General features: G+C 42.9%; 1 protein-coding gene across 1 annotated transcript in view; it reads left to right on the forward strand.

The window, feature by feature from the left end:
- Positions 1-16048, forward strand: part of NEU3 (neuraminidase 3) — a 29491-nt gene extending 13443 nt beyond the window's left edge. The window contains 1 exon segment of the mRNA XM_032166942.2: positions 9461-16048. Coding sequence (XP_032022833.1) covers positions 9461-10540 — 1080 coding nt within the window. The 3' untranslated portion in view covers positions 10541-16048.
- The last annotated feature ends 418 nt before the right edge of the window (positions 16049-16466 follow it).

The following is a 16466-nucleotide window of genomic DNA, read 5'->3' on the forward strand; positions in this document are numbered from 1 at the left end:
GGGGGGGTGCCTCCCAGTTAGGCTGCTCAGGGGTGAGGGACCCACTTTAGGAGGCAGTCTGTCCGTTCTCAGATCTCCAGCTGCGTGCTGGGAGAACCACTAGTCTCTTCAAAGCTGTCAGTCAGACAGGGACGTTTAAGTCTCTGGAGATTCCTGCTGACTTTTTGTTTGTCTGTGCCCCGCCCCCAGGGGTGGAGCCTACAGAGGCCGACAGGCCTCCTGGAGCTGTGGTGGGCTCCACCCAGTTCGAGCTTCCTGGCTGCTTTGTTTACCTAAGCAAGCCGGGGTAATGGCGGGCGCCCCTCCCCCAGCCTCGCTGCCGCCTTGCAGCTTGATCTCCGACTGCTGTGCTAGCAATCAGCAAGACTCCGTGGGCATAGGATCCTCCGAGCCAGGTGTGGGATACAATCTCCTAGTGTGCCGTTTTCCAGGCCCGTTGGGAAAGCGCAGTATGAGGGTGGGACTGACCCGATTTTCCAGGAGCCGTCTGTTACCCCTTTCTTTGACTAGGAAAGGGAACTCCCCGACCCCTTGTGCCTCCCGAGTGAGGCAGTGCCTCGCCCTGCTTCGGCTCGCGCACAGTGCGCCTCACCGACTGTCCTGCACCCACTGTTTGGCACTCCCTAGTGAGATGAAACCGGTACCTCAAGCAGAAATGCAGAAATCACCAGTCTTCTGTGTCGCTCGGGCTGGGAGCTGGAGACCGGAGCTGTTCCTATTCGGCCATCTTGGCTCCGTCCCAGATTTAGGATAATTCTTAAGAGCCCTAGGATTTTCTGAGTGATAAATGAGCATTGACCTCAACTTAAAGTCACCAGCCTGTCCTTTGAAGGTTTGAAGTCAGACATTGACTTCTCTCTAGCCATGAAAGTCCTAGATGGCATCTTTCAGTAGAAGGCTGTTTCGTCTACAGGGAAAATCTGTTGTTTGGTGTAGCCACCTTTGTCAGTTACCTTAGCTAGATCTTCTGGATAACTTGCTATAGCTTCTCCCATCAGCACTTGCTGCTTCACCTTGCCATTTTATGTTATAGAGATAGCTTCTTGCCTTACACCTCATGAACCATCCTCTGCTACTTTCCAACTTTTCTTGTGCAGCTTCCATACCTCTCTCAGCCTTTGTAGAACTGAAGAGAGTTACAACTTTGCCCTGGATTAGGCTTTGTCTTAAGGGAATGTGGTGGCTGGTCTGATCTTTTATCCAGACCTCTGAAGCTTTCTCCCTATCAGCAATAAGGCTGTTTTGCTTTCTTATCATTCCTGTATTCACTGGAGTAGCACCTTTAATTTCCTTCAAGAACTTTTCAGCCTGGCGTGGTGGCTCACGCCTGTAATCCCAGGACTTTGGGAGGCCAAGGTAGGCGGATCACGAGGTCAGGAGTTTGAGACCAGCCTGACCAACATGCTGAAATCCCGTCTCTACTAAAAATACAAAAAAAAAAAAAATTAGCCAGGCATGGTGGTGCACGCCTGTAATCCCAACTACTCAGGAGGCTGAGGCAGGAGAATCGCTTGAACCCAGGAGGCGGTGGTTGCAGTGAGCAGAGATCGAGCCACTGCACTCCAGCCTGGGTGACAAAGGGAGACTCTGTTTCAAAAAAAAAAAGAACTTTTTCTTTGCATTTACAACTTGGCTGTTTGGCACAAGAGGCCTAGCTTTCGGCCTGTCTTGGCTTTCAACATGCCTTCCTCATAAGTTTAATCATGTCTAGCTTTGATTTAAAGTGAAAGATGGGGAACTCTTCCTTTCACTTGAACACTTAGAGGCCATTGTAGGGTTACTAATTGGCCTAATTTCAATATTGTTGCGTTTCAGGGAATAGGCTTAAGGAGAGGAAGAGAGATGAGGGAACAGTTGGTTGGTGGAGCAGTCAGGACACATATAGCATTTATCAAGTTCACCATGTAATATGGGCACAGTTGTTGTACTCCAAAACAATTACAGTAATAACATCAAAGATCACTGATGAAAGATCACCATAACAGATATAATAATAATGACAATGTTTGAAATATTGTGAGAATTAACCGAAACATGACAAAGACATGAAGTGAGCACATGCTCAGTTCAGGGTTGCCACAAACCTTCCGTTTTGTGGCAATATCTGACAAATGCAGTAGAGCAAAGTGCAATAAAATCACATATGCCTGTATTTCTTATTGTTGCTTTCCTCTCTCCCAGGGCTAGCTTAAATGAGACAATGGTTTTGAGAGTCTTTTGTAAAAAATATATATAGCTGTGTCATCTCTCTATATCTATATAGAAGGCACTTTAATACTCCTAACCTACCCTGCTTTTTTACCTACAGATGCCTCAAATCTGACCATTAAATCTTCATATCCACAGCAGATAACCTTCTTCTGCTGTTAAAGTGCACAGTGCAAATGCTATTCTGCTGAACATGGGCCTTGCCATCAATCCCTATCTTTGCTTTTGATAACACTGGCTCACATTTCTCTTGGTGAAGTTTTTTACTTTGTGGGATTTTCAGTTCCTGTTCTTTCACCTTATCTTCTCATGAGTCTTTCTCATGGCCTCCCGGGACCAGACTTCTGCATGTATAACTAGCCTCCACAGAGGCCCAGCCCTACAGCCCAGTAGAACTTGAGATTCTAGCTCTTTCCTTTCTTCTAGGACAAGCATTGCCTGTGGTCATTGGTCATGTTGCACTGTTTTTGATCACAGACAGTAGGCTGTTAAGCATTTTTTAAAAATACTATTTTTTAGAGACAACTTCTGTGTTGCCTAAGCTGGTCTTGAACTGCTGGCTCAAGCAATTTTCCTGTCTCAGCCTCCTGAGTAGCTAGGACTACAGGTGTACACCACTGTGCCCAGCCTTTTAAATTTTAACTATCTATCTGTTTGTCTGTCTGTCTGTCAGTCTGTCTAGAGATGAGCCCTCCCTGCGTTGCCCAGGCGGGAGTGCAGTGGCTATTCACAGGCTTGATCATTGCATACTACAGCCTCAAACTCCTGGCCTCAAGCAGTCTTCTCACCTAAGCCTCCTGAGTAGCCACGACTACAGGCAGGTGCCACTGAGCCCAGCAAGCATTTTTTATCAGACCACGCCTGTTGCATAACTTCACTACTCAGTAGTCACACACATTCACAAACATGTCCACTTTAACTCATTCTCTCTTTATTTCATTCTCTGACTTATTTAATTGTAGAATCTTGAAGTTAGAAGAATCATGAGCCCAACTTCTTTCCCAATATAGAAATCTGTATTCTATTGGTAGTTACTAAAATCTTAGTGATTAAGAGCATGGCTTTGGAGTCAGTCAAGACCTATCATTTATTGGCTTTGTGGCCTTGGATACTTGACGCTTCTCCGTTTCATCAGCTGCAACATATAATTAATAATAGATACTACATAGTAAGAACTAAACATTTGTCATTTTCCATTAAGGGTCTCCTTGCACAACTCTTCAGCTGAGCACCTGATTTCTGTGGCAGCTGTTTTTTATGTGTGAATGAGCTGATCTCTACTTCTCTATAATTACCCATTGGTTTGTTCTGCCTTCTGGGGCAGTCAATCTATACAAAATGTAGATAAAATCTCTTTTTCAGAGAACTACTCTCTGAAGTACCTGAAAGCTGCATTCATGCCCTCTGAGTATTCTGTTTTCTGGGCTAAACAGCTTCAGTTCTTTCTGTAACTTCTTAGGGCACAGTCCTGATTTGGTTTCTGGCTCCTTGAAAATTGTGATTACTGTTCTTGGGATCTGGTCTGAGATAGCAGTGTCTTTTTTAAAGTAGGATACTCAGAATTGAACTTGGGACTCCAAGGGTAGACCGGCCAGCTCTGCAATGAGGTGAGCTATCCTATCTTGTATTCCCTTTCATGCAATTGAAGGTAAAATAGCACTTTCTTGGTAGCTACATAGCACAATTGATTAATGTTGAGTAGATGGTCAGCCAAAACCTCCAAGTCTTTTTCACATTTGCTGTTATTTAAAAAAAAAAAAAATAATTGTAGTAAAATACATCTAACATAAATTTTACCATCCTAACCATTTTTAAGTGTACAGTTCAGTAGTGCCAAGTATATTCAAATTGTGCACCCAATCTTCAGAACTTTTGATTTTTCAAAACTGAAAGTCTACACCCATTAAACTGCTCACCATTTCTCCCTCCTCAGTCCCTGGCAACCACTAATCTACTTTCTGTTCCTATAATTTTGACTACTCTAGATATCTCATATAAGTGGAATTGTATAGTGTTTGTCTTTTTGGACATTTCACTTATATAATGTCCTCAAGTTTCATCCATGTTGTAGCATATGTCAGAATTTCCTTCCTATTTAAGGCTGAATGATATATCATTGTATGTATATACCATATTTTGTTTATTCTTTTTTTTTTTTTGAGGCAGGGTCTCACTTTGTTGCCCAGGCTGGAGTGCAGTGGCATGATCATGGCTCTGCAACCTCGAACTCCTGGGCTCAAGCAACCCTCAGCCTCCTGAGTAGCTGGGACTACAAGTGTGTGCCACCATACCCAGCTAATTTATTTATTTATTTATTTTTTGTAGAAATGGGGTTTCAATATGTTGCCCGGGCTCCATTCATCTCTTGATGGATACTTTGGTTGCTTTTCCCTGTTGGGTATTGTGAATAACATTGCTATGAATAAGGGTGTGAAAATATCTCTTTGAGACCTTGCTTTTAATTCTTTTGGACATAAACACAGAAGTGGAATTGCTGGATCACTTGGTAATTTTATATGTAATGAGAAACTGGCATGCCATTTTCCATAGTGGCTACACCATTTTATATTCCTACCAACAGTACACAATGGTTCTAGTTTTCTACATCCTCACCGACATTTGTCATTTTCTGGTGTGTGTGTGTGGTAGCTGTCCAAATAGGTGTCAGGGTGATACCTCACTGTGTTTTTTAGTTGTATTTCCCCATTAATTAGTGATGCTGAACATGTTTTCATATGCTTGTTGGCCATTACATTTGTTCTTGTTTTTCTTTTTCTTTTTTTTTTTTTTTTTGAGATGGAGTCTTACTCCGTCACCCAGGCTGGAGTGTAGTGGCACAATCTTGGCTCACTGCAACTTCTGCCTCCTGGGTTAAAGCGATTCTCCTGCCACAGCCTCCCAAGTAGCTGGAACTACAGGCATGTGCCACCATGCCTGGCTAATTTTTTTTGCATTTTTAGTAGAGACAGGGTTTCACCATGTTGGCCAGGCTGGTCTTGAACTCCTGTCCTCAAGTGATCCACCCGCCTCGACCTCCCAAAGTACTGGGATTACAGGCATAAGCCACAGCACCTGGCCTACATTTGTTCTTTAATCAGTTTACCCCATGCAAATTTTTAAGCCACAATCTGTTTTATCTCTGTCAAGTCTCAGCTTGTTTTATATGTCCCATTGCTCCAGCTAGTTGAGATCATCTTAGATTCCAAGGCTTTCATGCTGTGTTTACTCTTTTTTCCACCTTCATGTCGGTTGTATGTTAGATATATCTGGCTCAAATAATTTTCTTCTCTCAGCCATTAAGGATGACTAAACTTCTGACTTCTCAAAAACTAGACTGCTTAATAAGTAAGCTGACTTGATCACATATCTCTGGCATGTTTAGTGTGCTCAGGGCACTCTGGTATAGAATGGGCTGTCCCAGAGATCTTGAATTCCCTGTTGATCTAGCTTAGTTCAAGGACGGAATGGTCTTTTATCCAGAAGACTGCGAGGGGACTCTTCCATGCGATGGGAGTTAGCACTAGATAACCGTTGTGGTCCATTATGGCTTAGATTTCTTTTTTGTTTTTGAAATAGGGTCTTGATCTGTCACCTAGGGTGGAGTGCAGTGATTGATCATAGCTCACTGCTGCCTTGAACTCCTGGACTTAAGTGATTTTCCTGCCTCAGCCTTCCAAGTAGATAATGTAAAAATTATCTAGACCCAGATCATGTAAAACAAAATGCTTTGTAGAGATAAGGACCCACTATGTTGCCCAAGTTGATCTCAAGCTCCTGGCCTCAGGCAAATGGCTCTGAGAGTCTATGATCAGAGCCTGCTTAATCTGTTTTGTCCATTTCTATAGAAATTAATTTTTTAAATTTATTTTTTGTTTTAGGTAGTTAATGCATTTCATATAGCTGAAAAATAAAAATAGTATAAAAAGATATATATCTCATTTCCATTCCCCTACCTCTTATAGGCAATCACTATTTTTTCTTGTTATCTTTTCAATGCTGCTTCATACAGAAACAAAGCAAAACAAGTATGTACTCTTAATAGCCCTTTTAAAAACTTTTAAAAATGTGAAGTGATAACATATACAGAAAACATAAAACATAAATGTAAAATGCACAAAACATAAATGTCAGCTCAATGAGTTATGACAAAGCCAACACTTGTGGACTCATATATAGAACTCACAACTAATATTCCAAGAAATAGAATGTTGTCAGCATCTGAGAAGCTTCTCTTATGGCCCCGCCCTCCTTCCCAAAGGAAAAGTTGATTATATTAAGTTGATTTATAGCCCTAGAGTTTAGTTTTGCGTATTTTTAATCTATGTATTCTTTTGGTCTGGCTTTTTTTGTTCAGTATTTTTTTTTTTTTTTTTTTTTGAGACGGAGTCTCGCTGTGTGGCCCAGGCTGGAGTGCAGTGGTGCGATCTCAGCTCACTGCAAGCTCTGCCTCCCAGGTCCACGCCATTCTCCTGCCTCAGTCTTCCGAGTAGCTAGGACTACAGGCGCCCGCCACCACGCCCGGCTATTTTTTTTTTTTTTTTTTTTTTGGTATTTTTAGTAGAGACGGGGTTTCACTGTGTTAGCCAGGATGGTCTCAATCTCCTGACCTCGTGATCCGCCCACCTCAGCCTCCCGAAGTGCTGGGATTACAGGCGTGAGCCACCGCGCCTGGCCTGTTCAGTATTCTTGAAATTTATCCAAATTGTTGTGTGTAACCCTAATTTGTTTTTCATTGTTGCTTAGTATTCTGTCGTATGAACATACCACAATTAAGTAATCCATTTTACTGTTGTTAGATACTTGGGTTAGTTATTATAAGTATAGATTATACTGCTATGAATATTCTTATATGTGATTTTGGTACTGCAGGCATACATTTTGTTGGGTATGTAGCTAGGAGTGGAATTACTGGCTCATGTGGTATGTGTATGTTCTACCTAAATAGATAATGTCAACCAGTTTTCTAGAGTGATGGTTTTAAGGGCTGTTCTGCCTCAGTTCCATCCTTATTCCCTGGATTTGGCCCTTTAAGGTTCCATCTCAAATTACATGACAGTTTACCAGGCCTTCAAGTTTTGTCCTTCTACTCCATAAGGTTGTCAAATGACTTGCTCAGCTTCTCAGCCTTTCGGTTACTTCTTTGAGAATTACTAGGGTACCCTAAGGGGAAAAGGGACCAGCCAACCTCTATGAAAGAACTTAGCCTGTAATTCTTCATTCCCTTGTTTGCTCTCTGGTGCTTCCAGATATTTTGTTTTTGTTTAAATATTTTACCTATCTTTTCAAGTTCTCAGTGGAAGGATTGGTCCAATTATTTAGTTTGCTGTAACCAGAAGTCCCTTTCCTCCACATTTCTGATGCAAAAAGTAGCATACTACATACACTATTCTGTATTTTGCTTTCTTTATTTAAGAATATATTATGAAAATCAGGCCAGGCGCAGTGGCTCACGCCTGTAATCCCAGCATTTTGGGAGGCCAAGGCAGGTGGATCACCTGAGGTCAGGAGTTTCGGACCAGCCTGGCCAACATGATGAAACCCCGTCTCTACTAAAAATAGAAAAATTAGCTGGACGTGGTGGTGCAAGCCTGTAATCCCAGCTACTCAGGAGGTTGAGGCATGAGAACCGCTTGAATTTGGGAGGCAGAGATTGCAGTGAGCTGAGATCGCACCACTACACTGCAGCCTGGTTGACAGAAAAAGACAACATCTCAAAAAAAAAAAAGTATGGAAATCTTTCCATATCACTATATATGGAAAAAAGGTCTTCCCCCACATTGCATGTTCATTTCACCCATCCTCTATTGACAAATATTTGAGTTGTTTGTAGTATTCTGCTACTTCAAGCAATGCTGTATTTGAATAATCTTATACATACTTAATTTGATGAGCAGATATACCTTAGGATGAATTCCCAGAATTGGGCATGATGGGAAAGGATAAATGTATTTGTAATTTTGATATATGTCCTACATACAGGTTGAACCATTTGCACTTCAGTCCATATATGAAAGTGCCAGTTTCTTCACATTTGTCAACACAGTATTGTCAAGCTTTATGATTTTGCTAATTTGATAGATGTGAAATGTTATGTCAATTTAGTTATTTTGTTTTATTTTTATTTTTAGAGATGAGGTTTTGCCATGTTGCCCAGACTGGTCTCGAACTCCTGGGCTCAAGCTATCCTAAAGTGCTGGGATTACAGCATGAGCCACTATGCCTGGCCATTGTCAGTTTAGTTTTAATTTGCATTTCTCTCTTATGAGTGAAGCTGAACTTCTTTTTCTCTTTCTGTGAGTTGTCTGATCTTGCCCTTTGCCCATTTCTGTTGGATTCCTGGAAATTTTCCTACCAATTTCTACTATTGTTTTGAAAATATGTTAGGGAGATTAGACCTTTCTTTATTTGCAATATGTCTGATTAGGCATTATCTCATTGTATCCTTATAATAACTCCTCTGTGAGGATGTTATTAAATTTTCCATTTAACTGAAGAAGAAACTGAGGTAAAGTAAGATTAAGTAACTTGCCCATAGTCACAAAATAAGTGATGAAAGCATGGTTTGAACTAGGTGTCTCTGAATCTATGCTTGAGCTTTCGACAAAAGTTATGAATTGCCTTCCCAGTGTAGTACAGAAAGGAAAAAAATTTGTCTTAAATTTCCCTTTATTTGCTTAAAATTTCTGTATTTGTTTGCCTTGCTTTGCTTTTCTTCCTTTTCTTTTTTCTTTCTTTCCTTTCCTTTCTTTTCTTTTCTTTTTTTTTTTTTTTTTTGTCTTTCTTTCTTTGTAAAAATATTTAGCTCCTATTATGTACCAGGTGCTGGAGAATCAGTATTAGTAACTAATAGTATAAGCCCTCAAAAGGCTCATAGTCTAGAAAAGGAAGACAGTCATAAAAAGTTACAATGTTATACAATAAATTTATTAGGAGAGGAGAGTGAGTTTCATGGAAGGCTTTATAAAGGAGGTGACTTTTGAGTTGGGTATGGAGGATGATTTGGAAATCTAGATGAAATGAGGAAGAGCATTCCAGACAGAGGAGACAGCTTGTACAACATTTAGCATTGTCTCTTTCCAGCTTTTTAAGTTATCCTGTAATATCCGAGAATTTAGTGAGTAGTTAGGCTTTCATGATTTTATAAATTTCAATATCATTTATTTCTTATTTATGAAAAATACTAATACTTTTAACGAGCTTCATGTTTTCCTATTAGTATCTCACTCCTACTTTCTCCCTTCTCCTTGTCTAGTGGGGGCCCCTGAAGCCACTGATGGAAGCCACACTACCTGGGCATCGGACCATGAACCCCTGTCCTGTATGGGAGCGGAAGAGTGGTTGTGTGTTCCTGTTCTTCATCTGTGTGCGGGGCCATGTCACAGAGCGTCAACAGATTGTGTCAGGCAGGAATGCTGCCCGCCTTTGCTTCATCTATAGTCAGGATGCTGGATGTTCATGGAGTGAGGTGAGAGACTTGACTGAGGAGGTCATTGGCTCAGAGCTGAAGCACTGGGCCACATTTGCTGTGGGCCCAGGTCATGGCATCCAGCTGCAGTCAGGGAGACTGGTCATCCCTGCGTATACCTACTACATCCCTTCCTGGTTCTTTTGCTTCCAGCTACCATGTAAAACCAGGCCTCATTCTCTGATGATCTACAGTGATGACCTAGGGGTCACATGGCACCATGGTAGACTCATTAGGCCCATGGTTACAGTAGAATGTGAAGTGGCAGAGGTGACTGGGAGGGCTGGCCACCATGTGCTATATTGCAGTGCCCGGACACCAAACAGGTGCCGGGCAGAGGCTCTCAGCACTGACCATGGTGAAGGCTTTCAGAGACTGGCCCTGAGTCGACAGCTCTGTGAGCCCCCACATGGTTGCCAAGGGAGTGTGGTAAGTTTCCGGCCCCTGGAGATCCTGCATAGGTGCCAGGACTCTAGTAGCAAAGATGCACCCACCATTCAGCAGAGCTCTCCAGGCAGTTCACTGAGGCTGAGGGAGGAAGCTGGAACACCATCAGAATCATGGCTCTTGTACTCACACCCAACCAGTAGGAAACGGAGGGTTGACCTAGGTATCTATCTCAACCAGACCCCCTTGGAGGCTGCCTGCTGGTCCCACCCCTGGATCTTGCACTGTGGGCCCTGTGGCTACTCTGATCTGGCTGCTCTGGAGGAGGAGGGCTTGTTTGGGTGTTTGTTTGAATGTGGGACCAAGCAAGAGTGTGAGCAGATTGCCTTCCGCCTGTTTACACACCGGGAAATCCTGAGTCACCTGCAGGGGGACTGCACCAGCCCTGGTAGGAACCCGAGCCAATTCAAAAGCAATTAATTGGCTTAGGACCCAATTTCCATAGATGCAAATGGCAGTTACAGCCAGGTTAACAGAAGCTACTGAAGTCTACAGAGAACCAAAAAACTTAATATTCTGTTCCCTACCTTTTTTCACTTCTCCCCCCTCAAAGAGCAAAATGAAAATTTTGCCTTAGCTACTGCGGTGGAAAGAGCACTGAACTACGAGTTGGAAGACCAGGATGTGGTCCTGGCTCTGCCACTGACTTGCTTTTAGACCTTGGATGTGTCACCTGAACTCTCTGGACCTCAGGTTTCCATCTGTAAAATGAGAGTATTAGTTCTAAGATTTCTCATCTTCTCATCCCTAGGACAAGCATAGTGCCTGCATGCTTCATGATCAGTGAGTCCTGGCTGCATAAAGGACTCTGATGTCAAAATGGAAACCAGGGGACTTATCTTTTCACATGACTTACCCCTCATCCAAGTGTGAGGTTACAAGCAGGTGTCATGGCAGGAAGGAAGACCAGATCTGTATGATTTGTTCCATTTTTAATAACAAAAATATCCACACCCTTTTAATAATGCTCAGAGCTCTGTAGGCTCTCTATCCTAGAGGAATTGAGCAAAACAGAAGAATCATGAAGTCTCCTACCTTCTACAGCTTTGTAGTTCTGCTTACCTTCTCTTCCTCATCCAGAAAGCATCATTTTCTAGGGAAAACAATGAGAATCTCAATGCCAGTAGTACTGGATAATAGTGCTTATTGCTTCTGGTGGCATTACCCTGATGATGGGCTGAAGTTCATTTATTAGGGTAGTTCTCAGTGGGAAAAGGACATGGATTAGGACTTTAAAACACTGGACAGAATTTCCCACAGTCTCTGCCCTCAAGGAGTTCACCAGTTTATGGGGCTAGAAGAGCGAGAAAATTCAAGGAAATAAATGTAGCTGGTGGGAGAGTTTGTAGATGTTGGGCTATATGTTGGGGTGATGGTAGCTCCTGATGTAATTTTCTTAGTTGCATCTTCAGTATGCCTGGAGTCGTCTGTCCAAGGCTTGTCCAGGTTTCTGGGTTTCCCTTAAGTTTGTTTTTCTCAGGATATTGTCCTGGCCCAGCTACTCCTTTACCTGTGAGAAGATCTTCACCATTAGGAAGATCTCTGGACCCCCAGATCTCAGAATCAGGCCTATTTGTGTAGGCCCATGGGAATCACTACTTGTGAAGTAGGGATGCCTTTTTGTCTAATGGTTTTCGTGCTGAACTTAGTCCATGCTGAGTCTCTCAGATGATACCACGTTGGTTGTTCTTACCTTAGATTGTTTCCCCCATAGCCTGTTATTGCAACAGAAATTCTATCATGAGAGATTTATTTTTTTGTCCCTATTTTAGGAGTCTAATGCTTAAACTGGTATCAACTAAATATATTTGGTGTTGTATAATGACCACAGAGAACAAGTCTTAGTCATGAAATATAGCCTAGGAGGCTAGGGGTTACAGTTGCACTAGTTGGGTAGAGAGAGTCCTACAAGATAAAAGTGGAGATTAACTTTACCTACTTTAGCAGATTGCTTAAGCCATGGCTTAGAGTGGCTTTTAAAAATCCCCTTAGCTTCTCCTACGTTTGCCAAGGTAATCTTCCCAATACACAATTTTTCACTCATGTATACATTTATCTAAATATTTCTTGAGTGCCTAATACAAGGTACTTTCTACTGCCATTCCTTGGCTCTAAATCATTTGTGGTTTTCCATTGCCTATTATAATGTAAAGATGTTTACATTTAGCCTGACATGTAGGACCTTCCAGCTGTTGGGTGAAATAATGCACACTTTCCTCTACTTCCTTATATGAGGCCCACTGTCAGGGAAAACCTCTGTCAAGTTGGCAGGTGGAGGGTGGTGGAAGTCTAGGGATGGGCAGGGTTGGTGCAGGGAGGAATTGGGGAAAGGGAGAGGATTAAAAGGGCCGCCCCCTCCTGAGTGGTAGAAACTCCTTGTTCAGCAAAGCTTTCCTGAACACTATACTGCAAGTGGATAGGAATAGGGAGGATGGCCAAGTCGTACAACCAGGGCTAAAGGATGAAAAGAACGAGAATATCAACTTCTTTTTTTTTTTTTGAGACAGAATCTCACTCTGTCGCCCAGGCTGGAGTACAGTGGCACAATCTCAGCTCACTGCAGTGTCCGCCTCCTGGGTTCAAGCGATTCTCCTGCCTCAGCCTCCTGAGTAGCTGGAATTACAGGTGCCTGCGACTACGCCCAGCTAATTTTTTATATTTTTAGTAGAGACGGGGTTTCACCATGTTGGCCAGGCTTGTCTCGAACTCCTAGCCTTGTGATTCGCCTGCCTCGGCCTCCCAAAGTGCTGGGATTACAGGCGTGAGCCACTGCGCCCAGCCAAGAATATCAACTTCTTTAAGGCTACTCAAGAAGGGAGTCAAGGCAGGGACCTTGGTCTGTGCCATTGTGACCCAGAGAAGTCTAATACCAGTACTCATAAGAGGTCCATCTCTAAATTGCCCTCCTCTTACTTCTTCCCCCTGCCTCATGTTTTTTCTCTTTAATGACTAGCATGGAAACTCTTTAATTGGGGCAGGCCTGTGTGCTTATCTCAGGAATAGTAAGAAAAGGGGGTTGGGAACAGGGGAGATCCAGAATAAAGACTTGAGAAAGGGACAGAGTGGGTAATGGCAGCTGTGAAGAAAAAGAACAGATCAGAAGAGTCCTGGCACCTTAGGAAGAGAAAGTGTCACAGACACGAGGCCTAGGCTAGAGATGGTGTAGGTGGTAGCTGCTGTGAAGAAGAAATGACAACAGATTGGAGCTGTTCCCTGAAACCTGTGGGAAGGAAGAGAGACCTGCACAGGCCAGCACTTAGCTTGTGGAGAAGGTCCTAACCCAACACTGCAACTTTAAGCTGGCTTAACTTGTCCAAGTTCCAGATGACCAACAAAGACAGCTATAGACACTCCAACTCTGTGCCAATTACCCAAGGCCTTCAGGGCCCTGGGACTTATTCCATGATACTGGTACCCTAACTGAACCCATTTCAGCCACTCAGATTGATAGGGTGGAAAAGACAGGGCAGGTGGTAGCAGCTGTGAAGAAAAGAGGAAAGCAGATGGGTGGCCTATAATCTACAGGCATGTAGAGAGGACTACATAGGACTCCGTCCTTTGCCCTCAGGAGCCCCCTTCCTGTCCCTTGGACTCTTAGAATGGATCCTTCCAGCACACATGGCCCAACACTGAGAGTGCAGGAAGCATGGTTAGGGGCCTCCTGCTGCTGGTATGTACCCAGGCCAGCCTCCTGCCGACACAGCCTACTGGCTGTGTTCATGTTCTCACTATTCACCTCAGGCCATTGTCTAGGTACTTAATTTGGACTTGTTTCCCCTGGTCACCAGTCTCCCCTCAGATATTCACAGGACATCAAGCAGCTTCAGCCATGGGTAAGAGGCTTTTCACTCTGCCTGTTGGGTAGCCCAGAGGACCCGCAAAGGTCAACCTGAGTCTCCACAGCCTCCTCCCCAGGGCAGTAGGAATTGATATCTCACTTTCACCAGGTTAGGCTTCTCACTCTTCTCGAGTAGGCCATAATCCATCTCTTCAGTAGGCCATGCATCTGTCTCTGCAGTGCCAGAATTCACAGTCTGGGCCTCCCTTCGGTCCTTACCATAGGCTGCCATGTATTATTGTCTATGTTGTGCCCTGTAGGCCTCTGCTAGGCTGTGAACTCCTTGACTGACTCCTCACTGTGTCCTTTTTACCTTGAATCACAGTGGCTTATCTAAAAATATAAGCTTTTTTTCTGTCATATTCTGAATTCCCTGAAGGTAAGGACTATGTCTGATTCCTCTCTTTGTTCTCTGCACCCAGTGTAGGGCCTGAAACAGAGTAGCCAACAGTAAAGATACACTGAATGAATGAATGAGTCAAACATCCTTAGCCTCAGGAGCTAATTGAGAAGGCTAGGGGGAGTTGCGCTGTAGGGAGAAGGATGTTGCATCCATTTGTAGATTGTGTAGCATTCAAAACTGCTGAACACTCACCCTCAATGTATATTCTCTGTTCTGGCCTGCTTCCAGGTCAGTTACACTACTTCCTGGGATGGGCCTTTCTCTGGCTTAAGCTTGGTTGTCCCTAGCTTTCCCAAGGATCACAGCCCAAAAGGCGCAGTGGGGAAAATTTATGGCCTATTCGAGAAGAGTGGGCACCCTAATCAAGCCAAGCCTTGATTTGGGGTTCTCACTTCACTGGTATTTTCCCTCTGTCCGCAATTGGATTTTCTATAGTTACTACTTTTCCAGGCCTCCAAGGAAGATTCTGAGGCTCGATGTGTTCTGACTGTGTCTTGGCTTTGTGATGCTGAGTGCCAGAAATACTCTGTACTATAAAAACTACCATTGTTCTTTGAAACAACAAAGAGGAATAAAGAACTTAATTCTGGTGACTATTTTTTTTTTTTCTTAAACTGTAAGATGACTATTATACTAATATCTAGTTTGTACCCAACTTGTTTTAAAAAATGAATTTGAGGCAATTTCTTGGTTTTTGATAAGAACTTTTACTCTCAGAAACTTTACTAATGATAATCCTTTGCACTTTTACACATTGTTATTTGAACATAATTACCTATTAAGGGAAGCAAAGCAGGGATTACAATGCCTGCTTATGGAACACAATGTCATACACTAGCTTTTAAGAGGAGGAGCCAGAGGTACAGAGTCACCACTGACAGCAATGCTGGTGCTTGCCACTGCATATCTTACCCTTTTTTCAAAACACCTTGAGATTATTCTCAACTTGTAGCTGAAGGGGCCACAAATATTTATTAACAGCCAAATCAAGTGGAATGATAGCTTTAACTTAACTGCTAATTTTTACTTGACTTTGTTTTTCCATTGAGATGTTTAAGGCACTATTGAATTTGGCCAAATGTTTCAGCATAACTCCTTAAGCTCTGTCGGTAGGTCAGTTTGCTCTCTTAATTTCACTATTGGAAAGCTTTCAGGCTGGGCATGGTGGTTCATACCTGCAATCCCAGCACTTTTGGAAAGCTGAATCACAGAAAAACATCCTTGGCTAGTGGAGAATGCCTGTGTCAGTAGAAAACTGAAAGAAGGGAGCCAGGCAGAAACTGATAAGGGTTGAGAGGCGGCAAGAGTCCTGATGATAGCCAGTAGGGTCCTTCACTGTTGTGGGAACCAGTGACCCACCAGCCTTTATTTCTTAAGCTAGCTTGAATTAGACATATATATATATATCTATATATATATATATATAGCTTGCAACCAAAATACTTTAAGTACCCATCCTCATAGAAACTTGATTAATTGGTACCTAAACTTGTTAGTCACTACCTGGAACTGAAATGTAAGCCATGAGGAGTTAACTTTTCCTTTTTTTTCCTAAGTTTGCATGCATTCTCTTACCTCTATTGCCTCAAGAAGCCTTGATAGAATCCCCACTTGCTCATTGCCTGGCTTGGGTGTTACAGCTACCTTGATCTCCTCTCTGGTTACGTTGTATGCAGTTTGTAATCCATCTTCATCCTCTTTGCTTATAAGTGCATTTTTGAGGGGTGGCTTTGAGACTGCTTCATCAACATCATGATCTGGCAGTTTTGACAAAGATTCCTTGGTTGATTGATAGTCCCTGAATGACGTGACCAGTTTCCGTCTGCATGCATTTACAGCCATGCAGAGGTTTGGGGACTTAGCAGGTGGTAATTCCTCACATCCTCATAGCCTAAATACTTTGAGGAAAGGAAATAGTTCCTCACCATGTTCCTCAATCAGGCGTCTTCCGACCCTCAGGAACCTTATGATGTCATGACCTACTCCAGGCAACAAAGCTGCATGGTTGAAACCTTCCTCAATGAACCTATGCATTGTCACATATGGTGTCATTTCAGAAAATGTGGCAATGAGTTTAAATTGGCTTATAAAGGCACACGGGGTCA

This window comes from Hylobates moloch, unplaced genomic scaffold (assembly GCF_009828535.3).
Source record: "Hylobates moloch isolate HMO894 unplaced genomic scaffold, HMol_V3 SCAFFOLD_11, whole genome shotgun sequence".
NCBI lineage: Eukaryota > Metazoa > Chordata > Mammalia > Primates > Hylobatidae > Hylobates > Hylobates moloch.